The sequence below is a fragment of the Aspergillus campestris genome (genome assembly GCF_002847485.1).
Source record: "Aspergillus campestris IBT 28561 chromosome Unknown P168scaffold_10, whole genome shotgun sequence".
NCBI lineage: Eukaryota > Fungi > Ascomycota > Eurotiomycetes > Eurotiales > Aspergillaceae > Aspergillus > Aspergillus campestris.
Window position 1 is genome coordinate 1,067,488 of NW_020194345.1, and position 22,227 is coordinate 1,089,714.

Sequence of the window (22,227 nt, forward strand, 5' to 3'; positions counted from 1 at the left end):
CGTTCATAAGTCTAGCCTCACTAGCTGGGACAATAAAATCCAACGGTCTTATGATGATATCTATTATAAGCATACTTCGGGGTAATAGAAATAGTATACGAGTGATTAAGAGGGAAAAGGAAGAAAAAGAATATCTGGTATTGCACATAATATAGTTACAAGTTCCAAAGCGTCCATCCTTTAAACACCAAACGGGCCCACCGACAGCATCATCGTGATTCTATAAGATAAATAACGGGGTACATCAAGAAAAGAATAAGGACATGTCAAGAAATAAAACAAAGAAATAGGGGTGAACAAATTGAAATATGACTCTCAATTCTGAAGCTCACTCTCCTTCCACCCATCGCCCGACTCCTCCGCCCCGGCTGACGCAGCGGAGATACCCTCCCCGCTGCGGCCGGAGGAGGTACTGCCGCCGCCGCCGCCACCGCCGACGATGCGACCGCCCTGCGCGCGCTTCACACGGCACCAGGGGCCGACGTTCTTGTCCAGGATGAAGGTCCAGATGACCCAGGCCCAGCTGCGGTGGCAGGGGAGGGGTTCGTAGAACTCGGCGGCGATGCGGTGGAGGGTGTGGAGCTTGGTCCAGGGGATGGCGGGGAAGTCGTGGTGTTCGTTGTGGAGGCCGACGTTGTAAGTGAGGATGTTGAGGGGGCCGTAGTAGGAGTAGGTTTCTGGTGGGGGGAGGGAGTCGAGGGGGTGGGACTTTTTGGTGTCGTTCTTCTTCAGCACCTCGAGGGATTCGGTGCCGCCTGCTTCGATGCGGGAGAAGAAGTAGTGTTCTGCGATGAAGTGGCCTGCGCAGGGGTGGAGGGAGCCTGCGAGGAAGGAGCTCGTGATGAGGTAGAAGAGGGGTTGGAGGGAGCCGCCGCTGAGTTTGGTGAGGGCGATGTCAAAGGAGACTTGGACGAGGATGTTGAGGAAGTGGATGGAGGTGAAGGGGGGGCTGTAGATGAACATGGGCCGCAGGGCGTAGAAGAGGATCTGGAAGGTGCAGAAGAAGGCCTTGCCGAGGAGGGAGTCCAGGAGGAAGGCCTCGACGGCGGTGGGGAGGTCGGTGTCGAGGCCGACGACGCCGAGGGATTTGTGGTGCGTGAGATGGTAGGGCTGTCGTTGTATTAGCTTTAGCTTCTCGATCATTTCCCCCTGTCCCCTTTCCCTTTTCTTTTTCTGGGGGATTGGCGGCTACGTACCCGGAAAGCGGCGCTATAAGGGATTCCAATGGGGAGGTTGGCGACCATCGCCAGAAGGCGATTGCCCATGGGGGATTTGAAAGCCAGGTTATGCGAGATCTCGTGGATGGCCAGGAACAGGTTCTGGTTGGACGTCGCTCCGATCAGGTAGGCCGTGGCCAGGAACTGCCAGGACAGGATGGAGGTATTGCGGAGGAGGTAGGCGCAGCAGATCTGGAGCGCGACGACGCCGAAGACGACATATTTCGTGAGGGGTTCGGGTCCACAGAGTTTGGTGACCTGATCATCACAGGCGATGTGTTAGTTCTATCGAACGGAGGTGTCAAGGTATATACCCGGTACGTACTTCTGGGTGGGCTTTGATGATCGCCTGTCGTCTAGAACGATGCGGTTCCTCGGTATAGGTCCAGAAGAACTGGTCATCGACGACTGATGCCTCCGGGGGTGGGATTCTGGTCGAAGCATTCGCGGAGGTTTTGGCATCTGAGTCCGGACCCTTTGCGGCGGAGACGCGGAGGTGCGGTGTACCGTCGGTTTGGACGGCGGACATGATGGCGGGGTGGACAATGGAAAAGTGGAAGAATGGGGGTTTGAATAGCAATTGAATAAACTACGCCATGAAGCAGAGTCAATGTGAAAAGGACAGATGAGAGAATGGAGTGAGGTGGAGCGACGAGCGAAGGAAAGGCGGATCTGTTGATCCGAGTGTTCTGATTATTATTTATTATTTCCTTATCCATCACTTATCCCTGACAGGCACGCCCATGACTAATCCGGTCTAGACCGCTTTCTGTTCGATGCAGGGACTGCTGACTCATCCGTCAGTCATCGGTGCACGTCACAGGGTCTCCTTACCCTAACTGCTCCCTGCGCGAGACCTACATTTCTATGCTGCAGAAGCAAAGAGAGGAAGAAAGGCTGTTTCTCCTATCTCAGATCCTCAAGGTGAGGCTAAGACGCAATACATATGATGACGCAGGGTAGGCAAGTGCGAGGGTGTCAACCCTTTCTATCTGTGACCTAGTCGTGCCTTCTTTTCGAGTCTATCTCAGCTCTTCACCTTGGAAGGAACAACCTTTGAATTCTTTGAAGACATGCGAGGAAAAAAGGCAAGCGCGATCGCTGCGCAGCACCCCAGCGCCTGCTTTCTTGTCTGATCAAACAAGCCGTATATATCAATGGTAGCCACCGCGCGCTATTCCACGGGGTCAACTTCAGGAATTTACTGATGGTATATTTGGAATTTTGGATGTGATTTCATCTATTGGCCACATATCAACTAGACGGAGCTCGTGTTTGTAGTCATAGAGCGCGTTCTGTTGGCAAACATTTCTGCTGCCCAAAGTGACAGAGCCATGTTTGATAAGATATTTCAATTGCGCGTATTCCCGTAGATTGGCATGTTCCTACAACTGTCGGTCTGAACATAAGCTAGGGTCCAGATGAGAGTCGAACTAAGAATGGCAACTTGACAGAGAGGGATACTTCATCGTCCGTATCCATCATCTTCATGTCGTGGATGGCCTGCATTCACCTTCCAGTGAGGTCTCCCTCGGCCAGGCAGCGCAGCCCATTAGTCACAATCTCGGCACCCACACTCTTCGCAAGCCAAATGAAGCCAAGCCAAGTCGAGTCGAGAACAAGCTTTCTCAACTTGCGGTTATTCCACACGTAACAATCGGGATCGCGCTCATCCTGTATCATGAGTCCTCGATAGAGAGGAGCCGCTTCCAGCTTGTACAGGCCAAGCTCACTTGGATCCGCGCGTATCAAGATTTTTCTGCATTGGATCCCGGGGATAGAAGCGCCGATCATTTCGCCTGTGCGAAAGGGAATGCGCGATGAAACTGTGCGTCGGATCATCGGTAATGAGAGGATCTTCCGCAGCCGCTCCCCCTGCATTTCCTTTGGAACCCCGGTTCGGTAAACCGACTGCTTTAGAACCTGCTCTGTGCAAAGTAGCGTTTTTGAGTGCATCGAGAGGAAAGTCAACTAAACCTTGTCGTACACATACTTCGATCTAAGATCAACGGTATAAGTCACCTCATGAAATCACATTGGACAAAATAACATGATGAAACTTACTGCATGATCCGCTTTTGGTAATAGTTGGAGGCACTCGGATATGGCGTCGCACATGCCCAGCATCTTCCTTTATACAAAACCTTGACCCGGTGGCTAGGACTATCAGACATGCCTGATGACCGGCTTGTGTTTGAACCAGAAGCGAACGATTCCATGTATTGATTGACTCAAGTAGTTCGTGGTGAAGATGCTATCAACTGCCTGTCTGGCAATGCTCGCCCAGGGTCTGGCATCTTGAGTTGGTCCAGATTGGGTAAAGTAGAGATCTCTACTTGCAGTTGTTGCAATAGAAGAAAGGAATCGCCACTCGGCTGCAGCATATATCATGACAATTTGGACATTCGTAAGCAATCCTGTATTTAATGCGACAACAGTCCAGAGTACCTTGCGCTTGGCCTCCGAGTTAGACAACGCCGTATTCGGGAATACTGTACGGTCATTTGCCCAATAGGTCTTGATAAGCTCGATCTCCCAGGTTCGACAGTTCTGGCGCCAGGTAGACATCGCCACCGTGTAAGCATCCCTGGCTGTGATCCAGTTCATATGTATCTTTACCAGCATGTCATGGGCACATCTCAGGCGGCTCAAGTGAGACTTAAATGGCACTGCCAGGTTCTGCCATCTTTGTCCTCTTTGCCAATTTTCTCTTCAAAGGCTCTGTATGCCGAAGAAGTACCTCACTTCGGTGGTGGTTTCTCAGAACCCAATACTAATCATCAACCCCCAAAAATAGCGCAGCCCGACTTCCCTACCAACATGATGGTATTTTTGAATGACTTGGCAATGGCTGGATAATAGAAGACCGTGACATTTGGCTTGGCATTCTTGATTGATTATTTTCTCATCCACGCCACCAATGCGGCAGGATGACAGGACAAGAAAAGCCTTCCATAGGGAAGCTACGGGTGGCCCGTGCCAAGTGATGTGATCTTCTAGACATCCGAGATACGTGTGTGGCAAATAGTTTTTGAGGAATATTCGAGTATAAAGGCCACCAGGAGCATTGGACTGGAGCTCGCCTTTGTTTGACTGGTGCTCTTTGTACATTGCGGCGGTAGGAACGCTTCTCTGAACAGCAATACCTTCTTTGGCGGCCTTCTTCCGGCGCTGGTGATCCTCGCGCTCGTAATCAATAAAGTATTGGAGGTCTGTCGGCACGAACGCAAAACCAGGATCAAGATGATAGTCAAACTGAGCATGACAACTTGGGCAGAGAGGGATGGCATTTATATATGCATTGAGAGGGAAGTTGACCAAATTCTGTCGTACCCACACTTCAGTCTAAAACCAGTGGCATGAGTTACCGTGTACAGGCTCCTTACGCAAAATAACAGAACAAAACATACCGCATGATCCGCCTGTGGTAAAACGTGGGCGAATTCCGGATATGGCATCGCACATGCTCAACATTTGTCCTCATACAAATCCTTCACCTTTCTTCCAAATATTTGGAACCCTTATAAACAGAAAGAGCCAGCTATACTGGCATGCTTTAAAAATGTATATCGAGCTTTGGAAGCATGCTGAGATTGCATCTCGCTTGCGTTTAGAGGGGTTGCATGACTATGAGTGCGTCCTCTTTTGCGGGCAACACCTGACAGCTATCGTGTTCTCTTTATGATTGCTTGATGAGCAAGAAGCCCGATATTGGACTAGGGGCTTATATAGCGTGTCGTCGCTTGGAGGTAGGCCGAATTCAGCGAGGTAAGTTGCAAGATAACGGCAGTTTATATATGGTGCCATTATAAGCAGTTTTCAAGATGTGGAAAGAAAAAGAGAAGCAAGGTGTCGCAATGAATATAGGGTTATATATGGAGGCACAAGATTTCATGATGTCTTTTGTAGTTGAGTGGTAATTCCTCTATTATCTTCAAACAAGACCATGTATTGGAGATGAGTACAATGGAATAAGGGGAGAGAGAAAAAGAGAAAGCATCTATCACTCCACAGTCATCAGGTCATGGATACTTATCATAGATGTCATTCACCAGATTACCAGGTAATTCTTGATCAGGGAAGACAAAGACATCTCTACCCTGGTTAGTGTATCATATGAAACTGAGAAAATCACAATAGGGGTTTCATGTGTCTAACTACAGAAACTTGTTTGAATACTCGTATGGGGCAAGATAGGCCTCCTGTCTGTTCAGTCATACTAATCATGCTATCAGTAATGTTCCAGATAGCAAGTGAATGTGCTTCCTTCGAGATAACACCAGGTTGAATCCGATGTAGTGACTGTCTGGGAGGTAATTAGCAGCATCTTGAGCCACAGTAGTCTAGTAGACACAATCATCTCTACAGGCTACAGATCCAGGCGGCTATACTACAGACAGTTTGGGCACTCGTGGCTGGACTCAGTCCACAACTTGATGAAGGTGAAAACTGGAAACACAATGAGCACACTATAATTATCAATTTGATTCAAATCTTGTGATACACGCTGTAAAATCCATCGTCAAGACTCGGGGGGTGACTATTGTTGTTACGGGCCTCCTCCAATGCAACGTTTTGAGTATCTATTATTTATATCAATTCTTTGTGTAGACTGCCTCCGAATTAGAGCAGGGAAACCTCGATGGAAATTTGCAAAGGCGTGGGTGCATACAGGCTGTTGCGAGACAACAGTAACTGGGGACCGAGCACGACAAAGTCGCTCTCAGGGTGATCTCCCCATCTGGCGCTCAAATTTGTTGTACCCTGGCATCTTGTTGGCAGCCAATTTGACAATCCACACTGATTGTTGAACACGATACCCTCGTGGGTATGACTTTGTCCGTTGCTGGTCCACATACTCATGGCTGCCGTGAGTTCTGCACTGGTCCATGGAGTCTGACTCCCAGATACGTTCCTGGTACAGGATGTACTCTGTTGCTGACTTGGCTATGACCATATAATCCTGTCAACTGGACGTCCTGTCAAAATATCGGCTACCAACACTTCCCGAGGGGTTTTGTTGGGTCTGCCATGTCCGTATTTAGGTCTTGGGGCCTGAACTGTCTCTTCGCGCCCTGTTGGTGGGCTGTACAGCGCTATGGCTCATCTCCGCAAGCTCCCCTGTCTCGAGTTCCAATCGGGGTTCTCATAATGGTCAATCGCAGCGTCAAGTTTGTGGTATGACTTTCTTCAAAAGAGATCGACTGATCGCAAGACCCCTGACTCGGTTCGTCAAAACCCGATATTGTAGTGCTGGGCGCGTAGATCTCCCACCTTGGGGAAATGCTGGCGAATCTCTCTTCTGTCTTTGCGTCAAGCGCTAGCCAGGGAGAGGGTCTCTTCTTCTCGAGGGATAGTTCGATGTGCTCTCGCGGGAGGATGCAACGATTGCAGTGGCTCTTTTTGTTCGTTGACTTGGACGAACCCGTCTCTTATTGTTCCATTGCTGTAGTTACAATTTTCTATGATGGGTGTAATCGGATCTGATTGCTCGCCCTCGGTATCACCTCCAATGTGGGTGGCGATGTGGTTTCTTACAGGCCGCTGTATTCGCCCTTGCCCCTTGGCAAGGCCTGTGGCGCGTCCGATCTTGTACAGCTCGTTGCTTTGATGCAACTTTTCCATCGAGCCTATTCCACCCAGCCTGAGAGAGCTGCTGTCACATATATTATGGAGGTTTAGCCCAAGACCGACGAACGGAAGTAAGAGAAAGGGGCCCCACAGAGTAGCTGGCTCACATACATTTGCCCCTGGTTCAACTGTTATGGTACACTTGGATCTGCGCGATCCTTCTCGTCCAGGCAGAGGCTGTAGTAAGACAGGAACCCTTATTATGTAGCGGAGGTAAACCTCAAAAATGCAATTTGTTTGTTTGTTCACTCTGACCATCAGTTGTGGGTGATCTGCTGCAGAGCATGGCAGTTCAGTGCCAATTGATCACAACATTAATACAAAAGGAAAGCATAGATATCCCATCTCTATCCGAAAGTGTCGTTGACAGTTCGATTCATGAGCGGGATAATGACCCGGTCGACAATGTTTGGTTTGCCATGCAACCATACTTCCTCAGTACCAATGCAGCTGCGACAGGCAGCTCCATGGCCGCGTCGTGGGGTTTGAAAGACCCCATAGGAAGTACGGTGAGGGCTTAACAACTAGACAATAGAACCATTGGAAGAGCAAGAGGATATGAAGACGAGAATGAGTGAGAAAGAGAGGTGAATTGGGCTGGGAATAGTTTGAGGTAGATGCCTTAGTATCAGTTGAGAGATATTGTACTTGAGCATACCATTGACTAGGCAATAGGTAAGCTGATGATGAACAGAACAAGACAAAACCTCTCTGCCTTTATGTTGGCAACAGAACTTACAGTGTATGATTGACAGAAGAAAGGTGCAAACAGTCATTACTGTAATGTTGTGACAACTCTGACCATTTATTCCAGGCAATGGCGAGCTTCTCTGATAGTATCACCGATTTACCAATGTGCCATTTCTTTGATCAGAGTACGTCGTGACAATGGCACACGTAATTTTCTTTAGTGCACCATGGTTGATGCCATTGATGCCAATATTAGGTCTCGTATCATTTGTTTCGCAAGGCTGTTTGACCAAGCTGTCGCCACTGATGTCGTAATATGTCAAACATTGAGTCCCTGAATTGGGCGTGAAACTTATCTCCTGCGAAGTGTGTGACACTACTAGTATACACTTGGTTCTGGTGATGATGCAGTGACGATGTCTCGCTCTACTCGAGACTTTTCAGCAAATAATGAATGAGGTCCACATTTTCAACTCGTGGCACCACGAATTGCTGGGTCATCTTAAACGCCCAACCCGGCAGTAGAGTAAACCGGGACCTATTCGTATTCCTTGATCTTCACTTCTAGTTCTCACATCGTGGGTACCATGTCAATGAAGCTCAGCGAATGTAGGTGGAGAGAAATGAGTCCGTCTAGACGGGGGAGCTCATGGCGGGGACATAAGCCCTCAAATGAAGCCGATCCCCCCCAGATGAGACGGGGAGACCAGCGGATTCGTGACGGCCGAGAATCTGGGAAGAAGAGCGGTTGATTGCCATATTCTGATCAGGCTTTTAGGTGGTGGAAGGAGACATGGAAAAAGTATATGTCGTATTGAATATAGGGTCAATTATGAAGACTGGAATGTGAATGCAATGATATCTTCTGTAGTCGAGAATTAATTCCTTGCTCTATTGCAACAGAAAACGAGATCTGCTCAGGAAAGTAGATGAGAGAGGAGGCTAGAGATTGCAAGGAAGATAGGAGTGAAAGTGGGAAGTCAGAAAGAAGACACTAGGATGGATGAGAAAGAAGAAAAGAGTAAAATGGGAGAGTGACTGGTTGACAAGGCATGGATATAACAATGATTAGCTCAAGGTGATAAAATCATGACTGTATATGGTGGGCGCATCTTCACGTCAAGTTGGCCCATTCACCCAAGGAAGATATCATGATAGGCTCATTCCTAACTGTGAAACTCCTTAAATGACTTACGTGAGACGACTCCCTGTCCACAACCACAACGGAATAGGAAGCCAAAATAAGGGTTCTAGTAGAATTAGTAGCAAAGTAGGAAGATATAATGTTGGATCTCGTTTTCACGTTGTCAATTGCATGATTCGTTGAGCTGGCGATTCTATACCAGTATTTATATAACATCCCAAAACGTCAAGCAAACCGGTAGCTTTTTTTTGTTTCCTCCAGATCTCTCGAATGGGAAGATCCTCTTAGTAGTCGTCTCCACGGCTGATCACTTCTTTCACGTTGGGTCGCAACACGATGGTCTATCGATAGGTTAGTACCACTCCAAGGCGGAAATGGGGGAAGGGGGAGTCCTACATGTTCGTATTGGGCGGTGTATGAGCCCTTGACGTCGCAAAGGGGCGGGTAGTCCTGCACGATGCCGGAAGACACCAGGTTGTTCAACTGCAGGCGCGTGTTAGTAGACTGATCGACACAATGTGGGCTCGTCGTCAACTTACCCCGAGAAGATACTTGTCCTGGCCCAACCGGTCCAGATACCGCCGGCAGAAGGGGAGAGTGCCAAAGTTCTTGTTGATGACGTTCAACAGGTTCTTGGCGGACGTAAGTCGGAGCGGCACCGGGGACGCGTTCGGCGTCAGGGCGTAGTGAGAGGTTTCCATCTAATTGGGGCATCACGTCAGTCGGCTGCACCCTTTAAGGGAACAATCACACCATTCCAGGTCACTCACATCGTCTCGCACGTAGCCCTTGCCGGTACTACCGAAGGTCTCGATGGCGAACACTTCGCCTTCCTCCATCTTGGTTTGGTCGGTACTCTTAACGATGGGGACACTCTTGCCGCCGTGGATGATATGCTGGTCGATGTTGTGGCCGTTGAGGTTCCGGATACACTTGACGGGGTGCATGGTTCCGTTGAGTTCGACCTCGTAGCTCTCCATCGCCTCCTGGATGGCGGCGCCGATGTCGCTCATGCGGACGTCAATGCCTGCCTCGCGGATACCCGTGTTGGTGGCATCCTTGACGGCCTCCAGCAAGGGGTCGTACACCGGGTCGAAGGCCACGGTGAAGGCACTGTCGACAATGCGGCCGTTGAGATGCGCGCCGAAGTCGACCTTCATGACATCGCCTTGGTTGAGGACCATCTTGTTGCCGGCATTCGGGGTGTAGTGCGCGGCGCAGTGGTTGATGCTGAGACCGCAGGGGAAACCCATACCGCCCTTGATGTTATCGCCCTCCTCCAGGCCTTGGTGGCCGGTCAGAGCACGGACAGAGTCCTCGATGCCCTCCGCGATCTCCGTCAGGGTCTGGCCGGGCTTGATGTTCTTCTGCGCATACTGGCGGACCTGACGGTGCACCTCGGCACCCTGGCGGTACTCCTGCAGGAAATCATTGTTCATGCGGTCGAGATAGCGCTTCTCCTCGTTGGTGGTTCGGTAGGAGTTGTCGTTCTGGTATTCGACGATCTCGCCTTCGGGGTATTGGTTGTTGGAGAAGAGGTTCGAGACCGGGACGCGGGGAGGAGAGCTCTGGACTTTAGCGCCGCCCTTCTTCTTCTTCTTGGGCTTGCGCTTCTTCTTCTTCTTGGCGGCTGGGATCGTTAGACCATAAGATACTAACCGACGGGGAGTACTGAGGAGTGGGGGGAGGGAGTAAAGGCGGGGATGATCACGTACCTCCGCTGGCAGCACCCTCGGGAGCAGCATTTCCCTCATCAGCCTCGTCGTCAGAATCATCCTCTGCCTCTCCAGCTTCAGCTTGACCGGCAGCAGGGGCGTTCGCCTTGGCGTCACCGCCCTGACCGTTCACTGTTGGGGGAGTCCGATTAGCATGTATTTTAAGGTAGCAGTATCTTATCAGTGGCAGAATATGCGAGCTCCACAGAATGGATGGACCAACGAAGGGGGGACTGACGGTCAAGCTTTTTCAAATCCTCACTAGCCTGAGCAGCCATGGTGAGAAATACCAGTCTGCTGGCAAAGGAACAGAAGATACTAAGGTGTCGGAGATGGTGGGGAGAGAGGTGGAGGAAGAGGGAAAAGCGAGGAAAAAAAGAGGGGATTCGGCGGGCGGATTCCGTCGGGAGTGTTGCCTGAGGCAGGTTTATATTATATGACCCCGTTCATGCCTTGATATCATTATGCTAATATATAATAATTATATACTCAATCTGATATCTCTATATAGATCATTTTGAAAGCAATATTTGATGTCCCATATCACTATCAACGTGGTGTCCTTATCCTAATTGATAGATCTATGCTAGACGTCCACCATACAGCAACAGCAATAGAAAAAAGATAGCATTGAGAATGACTTGATACCTCTAGGCAATTGAACTACAAAAACATATACTTTTAATTTCCAATATTGTCTACTGTCTATCAACTAAAAGTGGCTAAATCCTCTCCAACCGGCTCGATCCCCGCGACCGATGACGCACCTCCGAGGAGCGGCGCATCTCCAACTCACTCGCCGCCATCTTCTTCCTACAACACTCTCTCATACAACACCTTCAACATTCAGGTCTTCCCTTCCATTATTCTCCTGCCTACCTCAGAGGCATGCTATTTCCTCGCGTGAGGATATCCTTCATCCGACTCCGCCACCCCTCGCCCCTCGATTCTCTTCGCGCGAGCTCACCCTCCTCCTCCATACCCTCCAGTTACGCCGCGCCCTTCAGCACAACCTCACAATGCCGCGCAACAAGTCGCGAACCGACCCTATATGAGGTCCTCGACGTACCCATAACAGCCACCACGGCCGAAATCAAAAAGTATCTTCCCATCAATCCTCTCTCTTTCCCCCCCCCCCCCCATTCTCCCTCCCTCTCCCCCTCCCTCCCCAAAATCAACCAATCTAACTAAAAAAAAAAAAAAAAAGACAATTCTACTCCCTCTCCCTCCGCCACCACCCCGACAGAAACCGCACCGACCCGCACGCAACAAATCGCTTCTCCCGCATCTCCTCAGCATACAGCGTCCTCTCCAACGCCGCCAAACGCTCCACCTACGACCGCGAACACGGCATCGCCGCCCACCTCGCCTCAACCCACTCCACCGCCCACCCAGGCCAACACCCCATGGGCAGCCACAGCAGCCACGGCGCAAACCTCCACAACCACGGCGGCGGGGGGTCCTACGCTGGTTCCCGCCCAGCTAGCGGGCTCAGTAAACGCCGGGGTGCGTTCCGCGGGCCACCGCCTAGTTTTTATGCGCATGGGGGGTATGGGAATCGCAAACCGCCGCCGCATGGAGGGAGTGCTGGGTTTGCTGGTGCTGGTGCGGGTGCAGCAGGAGGAGGAGGGGGGACAGGAGGGACGGGCAAAACCAGCAGTCGCAGCGACGACGACCACACAGACTTCATCAATCGCAACCCAGTGAATCACTTCAATGCCCGCGGGCACTACCGCACGCAGACGGCGGAGGACAAGCGGAGACAGCAGCGGCAAACGCACGCACGAAACGCTGCGATTCGCGAGCATGAGATGGGCAGCTCGGCGGACTTTGCGTTTCGGTTTGTGGTTGTTTGTGGGATTTTGGTTGGGGCGGGGGCGTTGGCTGGGTGGCCTGGGGCGAGTGGGAGGCCTAGTGTGGGTGGGAGTGGGAAACAGGGTGCGAGTGGGGAGAGGAGGGATGGGGGTTCGGGGGGGTAGAATAGATGGGTGGCTTGTTTTTACTTTATTCTTGTATATCTTTGCGGTGCGGCATTTAGGAGTACCTTACTTACCATACACACGGCTGCGATACGGCTCTACTTTTTCAATCCATACAGATACAGATCACTACACCAGACCCAAATAACTAAATACCAAACAAAGGAAAGTAGGTTGATGTACAGTTCTCGTCGACAGTTACGATACATGATTAATACGTTGACATCCAGATGGCAATGACACCCGCGCGCAATATCCATTCCCAACTGCGCATCTGCCGGAGAACTGGCTTCCCGGACTCAAGGATGGCAGTAACAAGATAGCTAGCTGATCGACTCGGCTATCCGCAGACTATTAATCTAGGCTTGGACGAGCACTGCGGGAGAGGCTGGCGGAGGAAGGAGAATTCCTCTAAGCCTCGAAGGTGAAGCTGGCGCCGACCTTGTGGGCGGCCTGGTTGAGGTTCTGGGTGTCGAAGGAGGCACCCAGGCCGAGGGTCACACCAGGGCGCAGGAGGACGTTGTAGCCGAGAGCGGCGACACCACGGTCGTTGATCTTGGCCTATAAAGAGAACAGCGATTAGTCAAGACCCCAGAGTGAAGATTCCGGTAGAGTCAGATCAACATACCTTGGCGAAGGAAGAGGGGTCCAGGCGGTACTTGCTGGCGACCTCGAGGCCGACGGAGTTACCGGACTTGGAGTCCCAGGTGGCCTTGGCACCGGCCTCAACCTGGGGGTTGACACGGTGGTAGTACGAGGCGGAGAACACGCTCAGGTTGCTGGCGGCGGTGATGGCAGCGGTGTACTGGGGAACGCTGTAGCCGACGGCAGCGGAGTACTTGGTGATGGCGGCCTTCTGGACGTCATAGCCACCCTCAGCACCGACGAGGAAGCCCTCGTGGCCGAGGACGGCGTCGAAGTTGGCCGAGGGGCCGTTGAGGAGGTCGAAGAAGGCACGGGCGTGCAGGTTGGGCTGCTTGAAGTAGAGGTTCAGCTTAGCGCCCTTGGACTGCTTGGCGGGCTGGTACTGGGTCAGGATCTCAGCCTTGAGGCCCTTGGCGATGTTGTTGTCGAGCTCGAGCTTGGTGTCGAGGGCGTTGGCGGTGGTCCAAGCCTGGGTCAGGGTGAGGCCTGGGCGCGGACAGAATATTAGCCTGACTGAATGCTGGGAAAACCGCGACATGACGAAATATTTGACATGCTTCGACGAGATCCGGGCACATGAAAACATCATCATGGGCCCGGGCTCGCGCATGCTCCTGCTTTTTGGATCGGGTGGTTTGCCTAGGGGGCGTTTGCGTTTTGGGGGGTCTTTACCAGTGGGCTGGTCAACATATTTGGCCTCGAGCTGCGCGATCAAAAGTATTAGTATTGCATCATGTCACTAGACCATTCTCAAGGAGACACCTACAGTGCCAGCGATGGAGCCCTCGTGGGCCGACTTGCCCTTCACGTTGAAGGTGACGCCATTGGGGGCCTTGGACTTAACCTCCAAGCTGGCTAGTTATTTTGTCAGCTACACCGAAAACAAACTCCCCAAATCAACCAGGACATGTCAAGGACAGTACTTACCAGGGTTGGAGTGGTAGAAGTCCTTGTTCAGGAGCTGTAACGCAGAGGATTAGCATGAAAAATCCCTGCCGGACCAGCTCTGCCTCTGGCGCCTCAATTTTGCCAGGACAGAAGAGACAGAGAACATACGTCGTTGGCCGCCTTGGCGATATCGGAGAAAGCAGCAGGAGCAGACATTATGAGTAGAGGGGGAGATGAGAAGACGGTGACGTCGAAAGATTACGTGGGGAAGATAGTAGTGTGTAGAGGTGGAAACGGGAGAGAGAGAGAGGGAGAAAGCGAGAGAACGAGAAGTGAAGTCCGTTGTTGGGTTACCTAAGGCCAAAACAATGGGAAATGCTGGGAAATCATGGCACGGGAAATCCCTCTCCTCCTGATTGGTGGCTGGTCGGGTCCCGGTAAAAGCCGCTAAGTCCCGTGATCTGGCGGCCTTGGGCAGAGATTACCCGCCGTCGATTCCGTCATCTTTCCCTCCGTGGAGACGATCTGAGCTGCCGAACGGTGCTTCCGCTATCGATGACAGTGGACAGCTATCTTGTTTAGGTTGTTATGATGCAGCGAATTTCGCCGTGCAGGATATACTCCACCTCTGTGTCTCGGATCTTACGCTGATCTGGGCCTCTTCCTTCCTACTCCGTACACCCACGCTGGTCGAAGATCGGCAGAACCGTTGAATACGATCGTCCAACACGGGGCCCAACAACCCAACTCGCATGATCTTCAGATAGAACTTTGATTGATTAAAGAAGCTCGCGTCTCATGATAAGTGCGACACCGAAAAACTGGAAAAGCAAAGGAGATACTAGAAAAAGACTTGACGCCACAGATTCAAGCTCTTTACGCAGAACTTCACTGTACCCACCCAAGACAAATAGAAGATGCCAGTGCTAGAAGAACAGGAAAGCAGATGCTCGGTGGCCCGCAAGCTCGTCCAATGAAAAATTCACTTTTGACCCCAAACAAGAAACTTTGGTAGATCATCTATGCATGCCTCTATACCCATGATTGCCCAACCGAAAACGCGCAGAGTTTATTTACCCAACATCTATTCGACGCTCTTATACTTGGCGTTGTGGGTCGCAATAGCCCTGGAAGAAAACGAACGGGTTAGCAGGTGTCCGGACCGACCATTACACGCGCCATGACTTACCGTCCACTGGGATCGGTCTGCTTCGACCATGTCGGGGTCCAACGCTCAACCGTGCCCGCGCACGAGGCAGGGAAGTGCTCGTCGAACATCGTGCGGTACCAGTACCTAGTCTTCGTCAGTCATCATTTCCACGGATGAACTATCCATGTGCAGAACTTACGCTTCCTTGGTGTCGGGAACGTCGCTACCCCACTCGGGCTTGGGGTTCTTCATCATCTCGTCCGTGACGTGCTCCTCGGCCGCATCCTTCAGACCGTCGATCCAGCTGTAGCCCACACCGTCGCTGAACTGCTCCTTCTGGCGCCAGAGGATCTTCTCGGGCAGGTAGGGCGTGTTGTCCGGCTCGTCGGTGGTGTCGAACGCTTTCCGCAGAACGTACTTCTCAATGCGCCCCTCGGTGATCATCTTATCGGCAGGGTCGATCTTCATGGAGGTCTCGAGGAACTCCTTGTCCAGGAACGGCACACGGGCCTCCAGACCCCAGGCGGAGGTCGACTTGTTCGCGCGGAGGCAGTCCGCCAGGTGCAGGTTCTTGACCCGGCGAACGGTCTCCTTGTGGAACTCTTCCCGGTTGGGGGCAGCGTGGAAGTACAGGTAACCGCCGAAGATCTCGTCGCTTCCCTCACCGCTGAGAACCATCTTGACACCCATGGCCTTGATCTTTCGGCTCAGCAGGTACATGGGCGTGGAGGCACGGATAGTGGTCACGTCGTACGTCTCGAGGTGGTAGATGACATCGGAGAGAGCGTTGAGACCGTCTTCGACGGTGAAGGTGAAAGCGTGGTGCTTGGTTCCGAGGAAGCGGGCAACTTCGAGGGCGGCCTCGGTATCGGGAGCACCGGGCAGACCGATGGAGAAGGAGTGCAGCTGCTGCAGGGTGGTGACGGTGGACAGCTCGTTGGAGTCGTCGATGCCAACCAGATCCGAGACACCGGTCTGGTTCTGAATGGCGGCCTTGGTGGCATCCTGCATGCGCAGGGTCTCGCGCTGAGCAATGGCGGCAACCAGACTGGAGTCCAGGCCACCGGAGAGCAGCACACCGTAAGGGACCTCGGCCATCAGACGCTTGCGCACAGCCTTCTCCAGCGAGTGGCGGAGCGTCAGGTAGTCGACGGGAGTCGAGGGAACGTTGGCGGGGTCCCACCACGAGGGCTGGAAGTACCGGGTCAAGGCACCGGTGTTGGAGTCATAGACATGACCGGGGGGGAAGGCCTCGATCTTGTCGCAAATGGGGTGCAAGGACTTGAGTTCGGAGGCGAAGTAAACGGCACCGGGGGTCTCGCTGGACCAGCCCAGGTAGAAGCTAGTGATACCGATGGGATCACGGGCAGCGATGACGCGGTTCTGCTTGCGGTCGAAAAGAACCCAGGAGAACATGCCATCAAGATGCTTGGGGGCGTCCAGGCCATATTGCATGTACTGAGACGGTCAGTATCCACCATTGTGCAGTGCCCAAAGGCCGAAAAAACAAGATTGTCCAGTCTATCCCACATACCAGGGGGATGATCACTTCGCAGTCGGAGTGCGTCTTGAATGTATAGTCGACGTTCAGTTCCTTCCGGAGGATACGGTGGTTATAGATCTCGCCGTTGACGGCCAGAGCGAGCGAGCTATCATCGTTGACGAGGGGCTGGGCACCGGTGTCTAGATTCAGATTTTTGATCAGCACGCACATTCAACACAAGAGGGCTTGGCATAAACCATACCGATACCGACAATGCTCAGACGCTCATGCGCGAGGACTGAATCTCATCAGCGACGTTCCAATTAGCACGAGAGCCCAATGATCGGCTTACTGGTGTTGTCGGCCATGAAGTTGCCACCTATGATCATGTCAGAAGCCTGCAATTATAGTGAGGGGATACCGGCGGTGTTTGTGACTCACTCCAATCGGGACCGCGATGGCGCACACTGAGGACCACAATTAACGCATACTCGGAGATGGCGAATTCGACAGGATATACTCACGCCTTGGCCATGCGCAAAGCCGTGGGCTTGAATTTCTGCACATCAGGGTGCCTAGCAAGGTATGGAGTTAGCAGGGGACGGCGAACGAGAAGACCTCGCGAGACAATTCGCGGGGCAATCAGGGTCCACGAAACAACTAGGGCCAGGAACATACCGGTGACAGGCGAAGATACCACACATGTTGACCACAAGACCCAAGAATTAGACAACAGAGAAGGTTAATTATGAAGAGGAAAGAAGGGGAAAGAATTGGGCACAGCGGTGATGAATTGCGGGATGGGGAGAGGATTGGCAGAGGGAAAAGACCAGAGAAATGGAATTTTAAATGGACTTTCTTCCCGTTCCGGGCGGGGCGGAACTTCGAGGGGCGATTTCGGTCGCAAAATTTGTCTGAGTCACTTTCCCGAACCTCCGATAAGATAAACTCTGCCCGCGCCCGGATTTCGTGTCTGCTGATTGGTGGACTGGGATTATTTAAAGAGGTCACTCTACAGGTACAGAGTAGTCCCTAGGTACTTAGTACTGTCTATAGATCATACCCCTGCATACAAGGAGTACCTATGTAGTTTAGAAATGACTTATGTGTCTCATAACTAGGGAGTATGGGTGACTATGCTATGCCCAAGCTATGTAGATGGATTCATCATGCTAAGTCACTGTGGCAATATCTCTCGAATCTTCCACAGTTCCCATCTCGGTCCCACTTAAAGCTGTCGATGGAGGGCGCCATGGACACACGCCACTTGGAGACTGAGGTACCATAGGAAGACTGGAATACTGAGTAATACCGCCGAAACAGGTTTTCGGCGAAATAAACAAGCAAGGAAAAGAAATACGTCAAATGCTTAAAAACGCCATCCACTGGCCCATCAATTGGTTAAAAATCGAAGACGCCACGCTGAGGTTTGCTAAAATAAACGAAGAGGGAGATAGATAGGAATCAACAACCAGCCAGCCGCCAGTCAGCCAGCCAGCCAGGAGGATGATATCTAAACAGGCGGGTTATCCTTCACAACCTGCCGCACTTTCTTCTCGTAGGCCGGCTTGTCCCTCTTGAACAGATTGTACGCCTCGGCCTGCGCCGGGGACTCCGGATTGGGGTCATCCAGCAGATCTTGGATTCCCAGCAGGATCTGCTTGATGGTGATTGCGGGTTTCCATGCTTCTTCCTCGTTCAGGATGGAGAGGCAGACTGTGCCGGAGGGGTAGACGTTGGGGTGGAAGAGCGGGGGGACGAATTTGCCTGTTGTGATGTTAGTCGGTGTTCTCGCTGGGGTATGAGGTGAGGGCGTTCAACGAAGACTGTTCTCAGTCCCGTTGGACAGTCCCACTAGCTCGGGGAAGAGTGCAGCGCATACATTTCGGAGGCTTAGTGGGGTACTCTATGCAGAATAACAGATCAGTCTACCATTCGCGACTAGCAACAAGATATAGAGGGGGGGAAAGAAAAGTGAACTCACCATCGGGAAAAGTGACTTCCAGCTTGAACAGCCCGCCGTCCCACAGAGTATTGGCTTTACCCGGCACGGCGCACTCCCAGCGCTTGAGGTCCAGCACACCCTGAGGAGACCGTTGAGGCTTCGCGTAGAAACCAAACGGGTGATCCCGTCGCCACTGCTTCCTGAGCATCTCAATCAGTATCTACCGTTTGGGCGCGATGGTGGGGGAAGGTATCGCAAGGTGGGGTGATGGACCCAAGCGATCCTCAAAATCACGTACCTCTCCTCCGCGAGGCGGTTCTGACATAGAGACATCGTAGTTATATTAATCAGCTTTTGTCGCGACGACAAGAGAAGGCGATGTCAGAAAAGTAGGTGACAGTTGATTTAATCCAGGTCAAGCGGTGCGATAGCTGACGTTACAACGAAGCGGAAAGGAAGAAATCCGGGAGACGAGAGAAAACAAGGGAAGAGGGGGAGAAAAAAGTAGCTGCAGAAAATAAATAGGAGCAGCGAAGAGGCGTCAGTCACTGAAACTAAACTGAGGCTGGCCAGCAAGCGAGTGCCACCAGAGTAGGTAGGTATCAAACGCAGCGTCCCGAAACAAGCAGAAGCGGAGAGCAGATAATCGCGGTGAAATGGCAATGTTCTCTACCGTGAGTGACCAGCAAGAGGGTCCTAGCGCCCAGAAGCCAGAGAAGAGAGTACAAAGACAGCGATGAAGCTGGAGATGAGTGAGATGCAAGGTGAATATTGGAAGAATGGACCTGACGCAGGCGGTTTGATGCCCCACAGCCAATGGTCAATCAGCGCCACCGGAGATAGATCTCGTCACGTGACTGTGTGCTGCTCGTCATACGTGCATGATCTTCAGTATAGCCTCATTGTTACTGGCATGCCGGTAATCCTTTGTGGTTTTCTATTCACATTCTTGAGGATAAAGAGGTGCAATCAGTCAGAATAGCTCCTGTCTTGTAGAAAGGAGCCAAGTGCGGTACGCCGTCTCCAGAAATAGATGCAATGCATAATGGAACAAAGGGAAATTATCCAGGAAAGTGAAACGACAACAATGATCCATTGAATCTCTTTCAAATATCAGAAGCATCTAGGAGTATGAATACATTGCTTTGAAGAAAGATATATAAATTTCACAAGTTATGTGTGTTAGAAACATCATACGCCCACCATTACTCCCTCGACAGGAAACCGGCCAAAAGCGACCCAAATCCTTCGCCTCAGTACAGACAACGCCGAGAAAATCCTCAAATCGACAAAACAGAAGCAATGTGCCAAGAAGTCACTTGGTATTACACCCTCTGTGAGCATCTCAACCCGCTCTACTACTTCCACGTCCCCTGCGCGAAGGCTATCCGGCACGGCTACAATTGCGACGCAACACCCTTGTATATTCCCCTCTTCGGTGCATGCAGCGGGTGTCGTGACAATACACGCCCGACGAGAAAAGCGATGAGGAAAGAATATAAGAGACGATTATCAGACACCGGTGATGCCACAGAGTATGAGGGCGATATCAGTACTCTAGAATCGGATGTCGACTCGGGAAGCGATACCACACTCGACGGCTTGGAGTTGTTTGACCGGCTTACCTTTTGATGGTAACAGCCGGCACAGTTGGTTCAGCGAAACAAACCATTTAATTATGCATCTTTCAGTGTTCCTCGATACAGGGAAATCACTAAAGCGGAAAAGTGGAAGGCCACGATATATTGGGATTCATGTCGATTCATTGCAGTTCATAAACCTAGAAAGTTTCTTCACTAGTATTGCGCCTCTGCCTGTTTAGTCCTCGTATACGCCTTCCTCGAATTTTTGCGTGTCAAAGAAACGAGCCGTGATCGTATTGCCGTTGAATACCCGGCCTTCCAAAGCGTTGACGGCCTGAATCGTTGCTATTAGATTCAGGGATACCAGACGGGAAAACTAATAGAACTTACCCGTAAAGCTGATAGCTGGTTGACGAACTTGACAAACACAGGTACCGGGGGCCCCGAACCACGAGAGATAAAGACACGCTCCACGTTTCCATACTACCTGGGTTAGAAATGAGAAGTAGCGGAATGTTTGATTGACGTACCTTCTCCGAGCATTCCTCCCCAATCTCTTGCATCAATCCCCCGTCGTGATCTCCCTCCAGTTCGGCATCCACATCCATCCCGTCGAGCATGCCTTTCAGGACAATCACTTCGCTCATTACGCCGAACTTGCTCCCCTCCTCTTGTTTCTTCTTACTACCAATGATCTTGCCCCGCCCAGCAGGAGTAGCAAAGCCACCACCTTCCGAGTCGGGTCGCTTCTTCTGCTTTTCCACCTTGACCTGTAATGGATTGACGATACCCGATCCCGTTGCGCCCAAGCCTGACCCTTTGGTCCAGCCATACTTTGAAAGGAGTCGCTCGGCGAACCCCTGCTGCCCCGGCCGCAGAGAGCGTTGGTCGTCTTGTCCAGGCTCTTCCTCGGCGGGCTCTTCCTTGGCAAATACCTCTTCCAGCTCCGCCTCGGAGGCGGGAATATCATCCGGAGGCGGGGGCAGAGTGTAACGAACTGGGGCTCGGGAGATGGTCGCAGAAGCCGGCTGCATCGCTTCCATAGGCCGGTTTGGAGGGGGAGGAGGAGCAGCGGGTGCTGTCGTCGGCTGAGCTCCGGGCATCTGTAGGCGCCTTCGGAAGGCATCCTCCCCGGAAGGGTCATCTGGGAGGACGGGCTGTGGCTCAGGCGGAACATAGCCAGACACTGGCGCATCCTCGACCGTGGCATCATGCGGCTCATACGGCGGCGAATCCCTAGGCGGCGGAGGTGGGACGTCGTTGAGGTTTGGCGGCGGTGCGAAGCTTGGCGGTGGTGCGAAGCTGGGCGGCGGTGCGAATCGGCCTATTCAAAGGTTCATCAGTAAACAGAGACACCCACGTGCAAGGGTAGTACGAACGGTTTACAGGTCGGTCGCCATCATCGGAGTACGAGTCCCTACTTGGGGACCGCACCATGCGATGGGCGTACAGACGGTCCTTCCAATCGCGCACCTCGTTCATCTGCTCATCGCTATGCCTATATTCCTCAAAGACGTTCGGCCGGGATGGGTCGTAGATGTCGTCCCAATTCTGAAAGAAGGCTTCCGTGTCCTTGTTCTTCTTGCGCTTCTTGCGCCCGCCCCGCTGCCGTTTCGGGCCCGCATAAAACCCATCGTAATCGTCCTCCGTAGCCGCCCAATCCGCCAGTGTACTCTTGGCAGCTGCCGCCGAAGCGGCGGCAGCAACAGGATTAGGGGTCGCTTTCGGTAATGACGGCTTCGGTTTCGGTTTCTGCGCGGAGAGCTGTGGTCGCTTTGTAGGTTGGAATCGGAGAGAAGCTGGAATCCGCCAACCCGCCAAACCCATGTGAGTAATCAGATCGCCAAATCAAGACAGTAGGATTCAAAGGGTCGTTTCAAGGGTTTGAGCTCTACCGGTAGGAAGTTGCTGCTTTTTGGCAGCGGAATCATCGGGCTGCGACTCGCCTTCGGAGGACTGTTTGAAGACGACGGGGGCGCGGGAGATGGTGCCGGGGGATGGATCTGGATTTGAATCCAGCAAGTTGGCGTATAGGGAGATCATCCCGCCGGGTTTAGACTGGTTTGAGTCCGACATGATGAAAGTGTCCACAGACTGGACAAAATGAGAGGATGGAGGAAGAAGAGGTGCGCAAGTATGGCCGTGATATTATGGACA

General features: G+C 52.1%; 10 protein-coding genes across 10 annotated transcripts; 2 read left to right on the plus strand and 8 right to left on the minus strand.

Moving 5' to 3' along the window:
- Window positions 1–132: 132 nt before the first annotated feature.
- P168DRAFT_292302 (sphingolipid delta(4)-desaturase family protein) lies at window positions 133–1,861 on the minus strand. Its single transcript, XM_024837560.1, has 3 exons — window positions 1,543–1,861; window positions 1,197–1,475; window positions 133–1,110 (listed from the first exon to the last, which is right to left on the minus strand). Exons 1-3 carry the CDS (start codon window positions 1,744–1,746, stop codon window positions 316–318), a joined length of 1,278 nt encoding a protein of 425 aa, XP_024690809.1. The 5' UTR covers window positions 1,747–1,861; the 3' UTR covers window positions 133–315.
- A 559-nt stretch (window positions 1,862–2,420) lies between these two features.
- Window positions 2,421–3,393, minus strand: P168DRAFT_43083 (uncharacterized protein). The gene is made up of 3 exons (XM_024841940.1): window positions 3,282–3,393; window positions 2,682–3,216; window positions 2,421–2,616 (listed from the first exon to the last, which is right to left on the minus strand). Exon 2 carries the CDS (start codon window positions 3,171–3,173, stop codon window positions 2,727–2,729), a length of 447 nt encoding a protein of 148 aa, XP_024690810.1. The 5' UTR covers window positions 3,174–3,216; window positions 3,282–3,393; the 3' UTR covers window positions 2,421–2,616; window positions 2,682–2,726.
- P168DRAFT_43040 (uncharacterized protein) lies at window positions 3,180–4,027 on the minus strand. The gene is made up of 2 exons (XM_024841939.1): window positions 3,282–4,027; window positions 3,180–3,216 (listed from the first exon to the last, which is right to left on the minus strand). The coding sequence occupies exon 1, from the start codon at window positions 3,840–3,842 to the stop codon at window positions 3,384–3,386; it is 459 nt and encodes a 152-aa protein (XP_024690811.1). The 5' UTR covers window positions 3,843–4,027; the 3' UTR covers window positions 3,180–3,216; window positions 3,282–3,383.
- A 4,796-nt stretch (window positions 4,028–8,823) lies between these two features.
- P168DRAFT_306396 (methionine aminopeptidase 2) lies at window positions 8,824–10,789 on the minus strand. Its single transcript, XM_024839024.1, has 6 exons — window positions 10,636–10,789; window positions 10,398–10,529; window positions 9,453–10,312; window positions 9,222–9,383; window positions 9,079–9,165; window positions 8,824–9,023 (listed from the first exon to the last, which is right to left on the minus strand). The coding sequence occupies exons 1-6, from the start codon at window positions 10,673–10,675 to the stop codon at window positions 8,967–8,969; spliced, it is 1,338 nt and encodes a 445-aa protein (XP_024690812.1). The 5' UTR covers window positions 10,676–10,789; the 3' UTR covers window positions 8,824–8,966.
- A 417-nt stretch (window positions 10,790–11,206) lies between these two features.
- On the plus strand, window positions 11,207–12,376 carry P168DRAFT_306397 (DnaJ domain protein; the record flags this gene model as incomplete). Its single annotated transcript, XM_024839025.1, has 2 exons — window positions 11,207–11,497; window positions 11,605–12,376. The coding sequence occupies exons 1-2, from the start codon at window positions 11,286–11,288 to the stop codon at window positions 12,374–12,376; spliced, it is 984 nt and encodes a 327-aa protein (XP_024690813.1). The 5' UTR covers window positions 11,207–11,285.
- Window positions 12,377–12,628: 252 nt separating this feature from the next.
- P168DRAFT_292306 (porin) lies at window positions 12,629–14,184 on the minus strand. The gene is made up of 6 exons (XM_024837561.1): window positions 14,078–14,184; window positions 13,949–13,982; window positions 13,788–13,876; window positions 13,694–13,724; window positions 13,005–13,507; window positions 12,629–12,937 (listed from the first exon to the last, which is right to left on the minus strand). Exons 1-6 carry the CDS (start codon window positions 14,123–14,125, stop codon window positions 12,788–12,790), a joined length of 855 nt encoding a protein of 284 aa, XP_024690814.1. The 5' UTR covers window positions 14,126–14,184; the 3' UTR covers window positions 12,629–12,787.
- Window positions 14,185–14,657: 473 nt separating this feature from the next.
- Window positions 14,658–16,518, minus strand: P168DRAFT_292308 (asparagine synthase). The gene is made up of 3 exons (XM_024837562.1): window positions 15,259–16,518; window positions 15,099–15,203; window positions 14,658–15,036 (listed from the first exon to the last, which is right to left on the minus strand). The coding sequence occupies exons 1-3, from the start codon at window positions 16,512–16,514 to the stop codon at window positions 14,994–14,996; spliced, it is 1,404 nt and encodes a 467-aa protein (XP_024690815.1). The 5' UTR covers window positions 16,515–16,518; the 3' UTR covers window positions 14,658–14,993.
- A 1,537-nt stretch (window positions 16,519–18,055) lies between these two features.
- Window positions 18,056–18,820, minus strand: P168DRAFT_240174 (E2 SUMO-conjugating protein UBC9; the record flags this gene model as incomplete). Its single annotated transcript, XM_024833702.1, has 4 exons — window positions 18,056–18,309; window positions 18,425–18,448; window positions 18,527–18,687; window positions 18,786–18,820. 4 exons carry the CDS (start codon window positions 18,818–18,820, stop codon window positions 18,056–18,058), a joined length of 474 nt encoding a protein of 157 aa, XP_024690816.1.
- Window positions 18,821–19,666: 846 nt separating this feature from the next.
- Window positions 19,667–20,271, plus strand: P168DRAFT_43214 (uncharacterized protein). The gene has a single exon (XM_024841941.1). The coding sequence runs from the start codon at window positions 19,790–19,792 to the stop codon at window positions 20,117–20,119; it is 330 nt and encodes a 109-aa protein (XP_024690817.1). The 5' UTR covers window positions 19,667–19,789; the 3' UTR covers window positions 20,120–20,271.
- A 34-nt stretch (window positions 20,272–20,305) lies between these two features.
- Window positions 20,306–22,146, minus strand: P168DRAFT_240884 (putative G-patch DNA repair protein (Drt111); the record flags this gene model as incomplete). The annotated part of the gene is made up of 5 exons (XM_024833738.1): window positions 20,306–20,404; window positions 20,461–20,553; window positions 20,601–21,372; window positions 21,419–21,869; window positions 21,966–22,146. The coding sequence occupies 5 exons, from the start codon at window positions 22,144–22,146 to the stop codon at window positions 20,306–20,308; spliced, it is 1,596 nt and encodes a 531-aa protein (XP_024690818.1).
- Between the last annotated feature and the right edge of the window lie 81 nt (window positions 22,147–22,227).

Bases quoted from the DNA above. Each gene is read 5' to 3' on its own strand.
- P168DRAFT_43214 (XM_024841941.1), top strand. From the start codon at position 19,790: ATGTGCCAAGAAGTCACTTGGTATTACACCCTCTGTGAGCATCTCAAC.
- P168DRAFT_43040 (XM_024841939.1), bottom strand. From the start codon at position 3,842: ATGCTGGTAAAGATACATATGAACTGGATCACAGCCAGGGATGCTTAC.
- P168DRAFT_292302 (XM_024837560.1), bottom strand. From the start codon at position 1,746: ATGTCCGCCGTCCAAACCGACGGTACACCGCACCTCCGCGTCTCCGCC. The intron at 1,476-1,542 runs GTACGTACCGGG...TGTGATGATCAG, and splicing joins TCATCAAAGCCCACCCAGAA to GTCACCAAACTCTGTGGACC. The intron at 1,111-1,196 runs GTACGTAGCCGC...ATACAACGACAG, and splicing joins CTTATAGCGCCGCTTTCCGG to CCCTACCATCTCACGCACCA.
- P168DRAFT_306396 (XM_024839024.1), bottom strand. From the start codon at position 10,675: ATGGCTGCTCAGGCTAGTGAGGATTTGAAAAAGCTTGACC. The intron at 9,384-9,452 runs GTGAGTGACCTG...TGCCCCAATTAG, and splicing joins AGGGCTACGTGCGAGACGAT to ATGGAAACCTCTCACTACGC. The intron at 9,024-9,078 runs GTAGGACTCCCC...ACCTATCGATAG, and splicing joins ACACCGCCCAATACGAACAT to ACCATCGTGTTGCGACCCAA.
- P168DRAFT_292308 (XM_024837562.1), bottom strand. From the start codon at position 16,514: ATGCAATATGGCCTGGACGCCCCCAAGCATCTTGATGGCATGTTCTCC. The intron at 15,204-15,258 runs GTAAGTTCTGCA...GACGAAGACTAG, and splicing joins GTTCCCGACACCAAGGAAGC to GTACTGGTACCGCACGATGT. The intron at 15,037-15,098 runs GTAAGTCATGGC...GTTTTCTTCCAG, and splicing joins CAGACCGATCCCAGTGGACG to GGCTATTGCGACCCACAACG.
- P168DRAFT_292306 (XM_024837561.1), bottom strand. From the start codon at position 14,125: ATGTCTGCTCCTGCTGCTTTCTCCGATATCGCCAAGGCGGCCAACGAC. The intron at 13,725-13,787 runs GTAGGTGTCTCC...TTGATCGCGCAG, and splicing joins AGGGCTCCATCGCTGGCACT to CTCGAGGCCAAATATGTTGA. The intron at 13,508-13,693 runs GTAAAGACCCCC...GTCCGCGCCCAG, and splicing joins ATATGTTGACCAGCCCACTG to GCCTCACCCTGACCCAGGCT.
- P168DRAFT_43083 (XM_024841940.1), bottom strand. From the start codon at position 3,173: ATGCACTCAAAAACGCTACTTTGCACAGAGCAGGTTCTAAAGCAGTCG.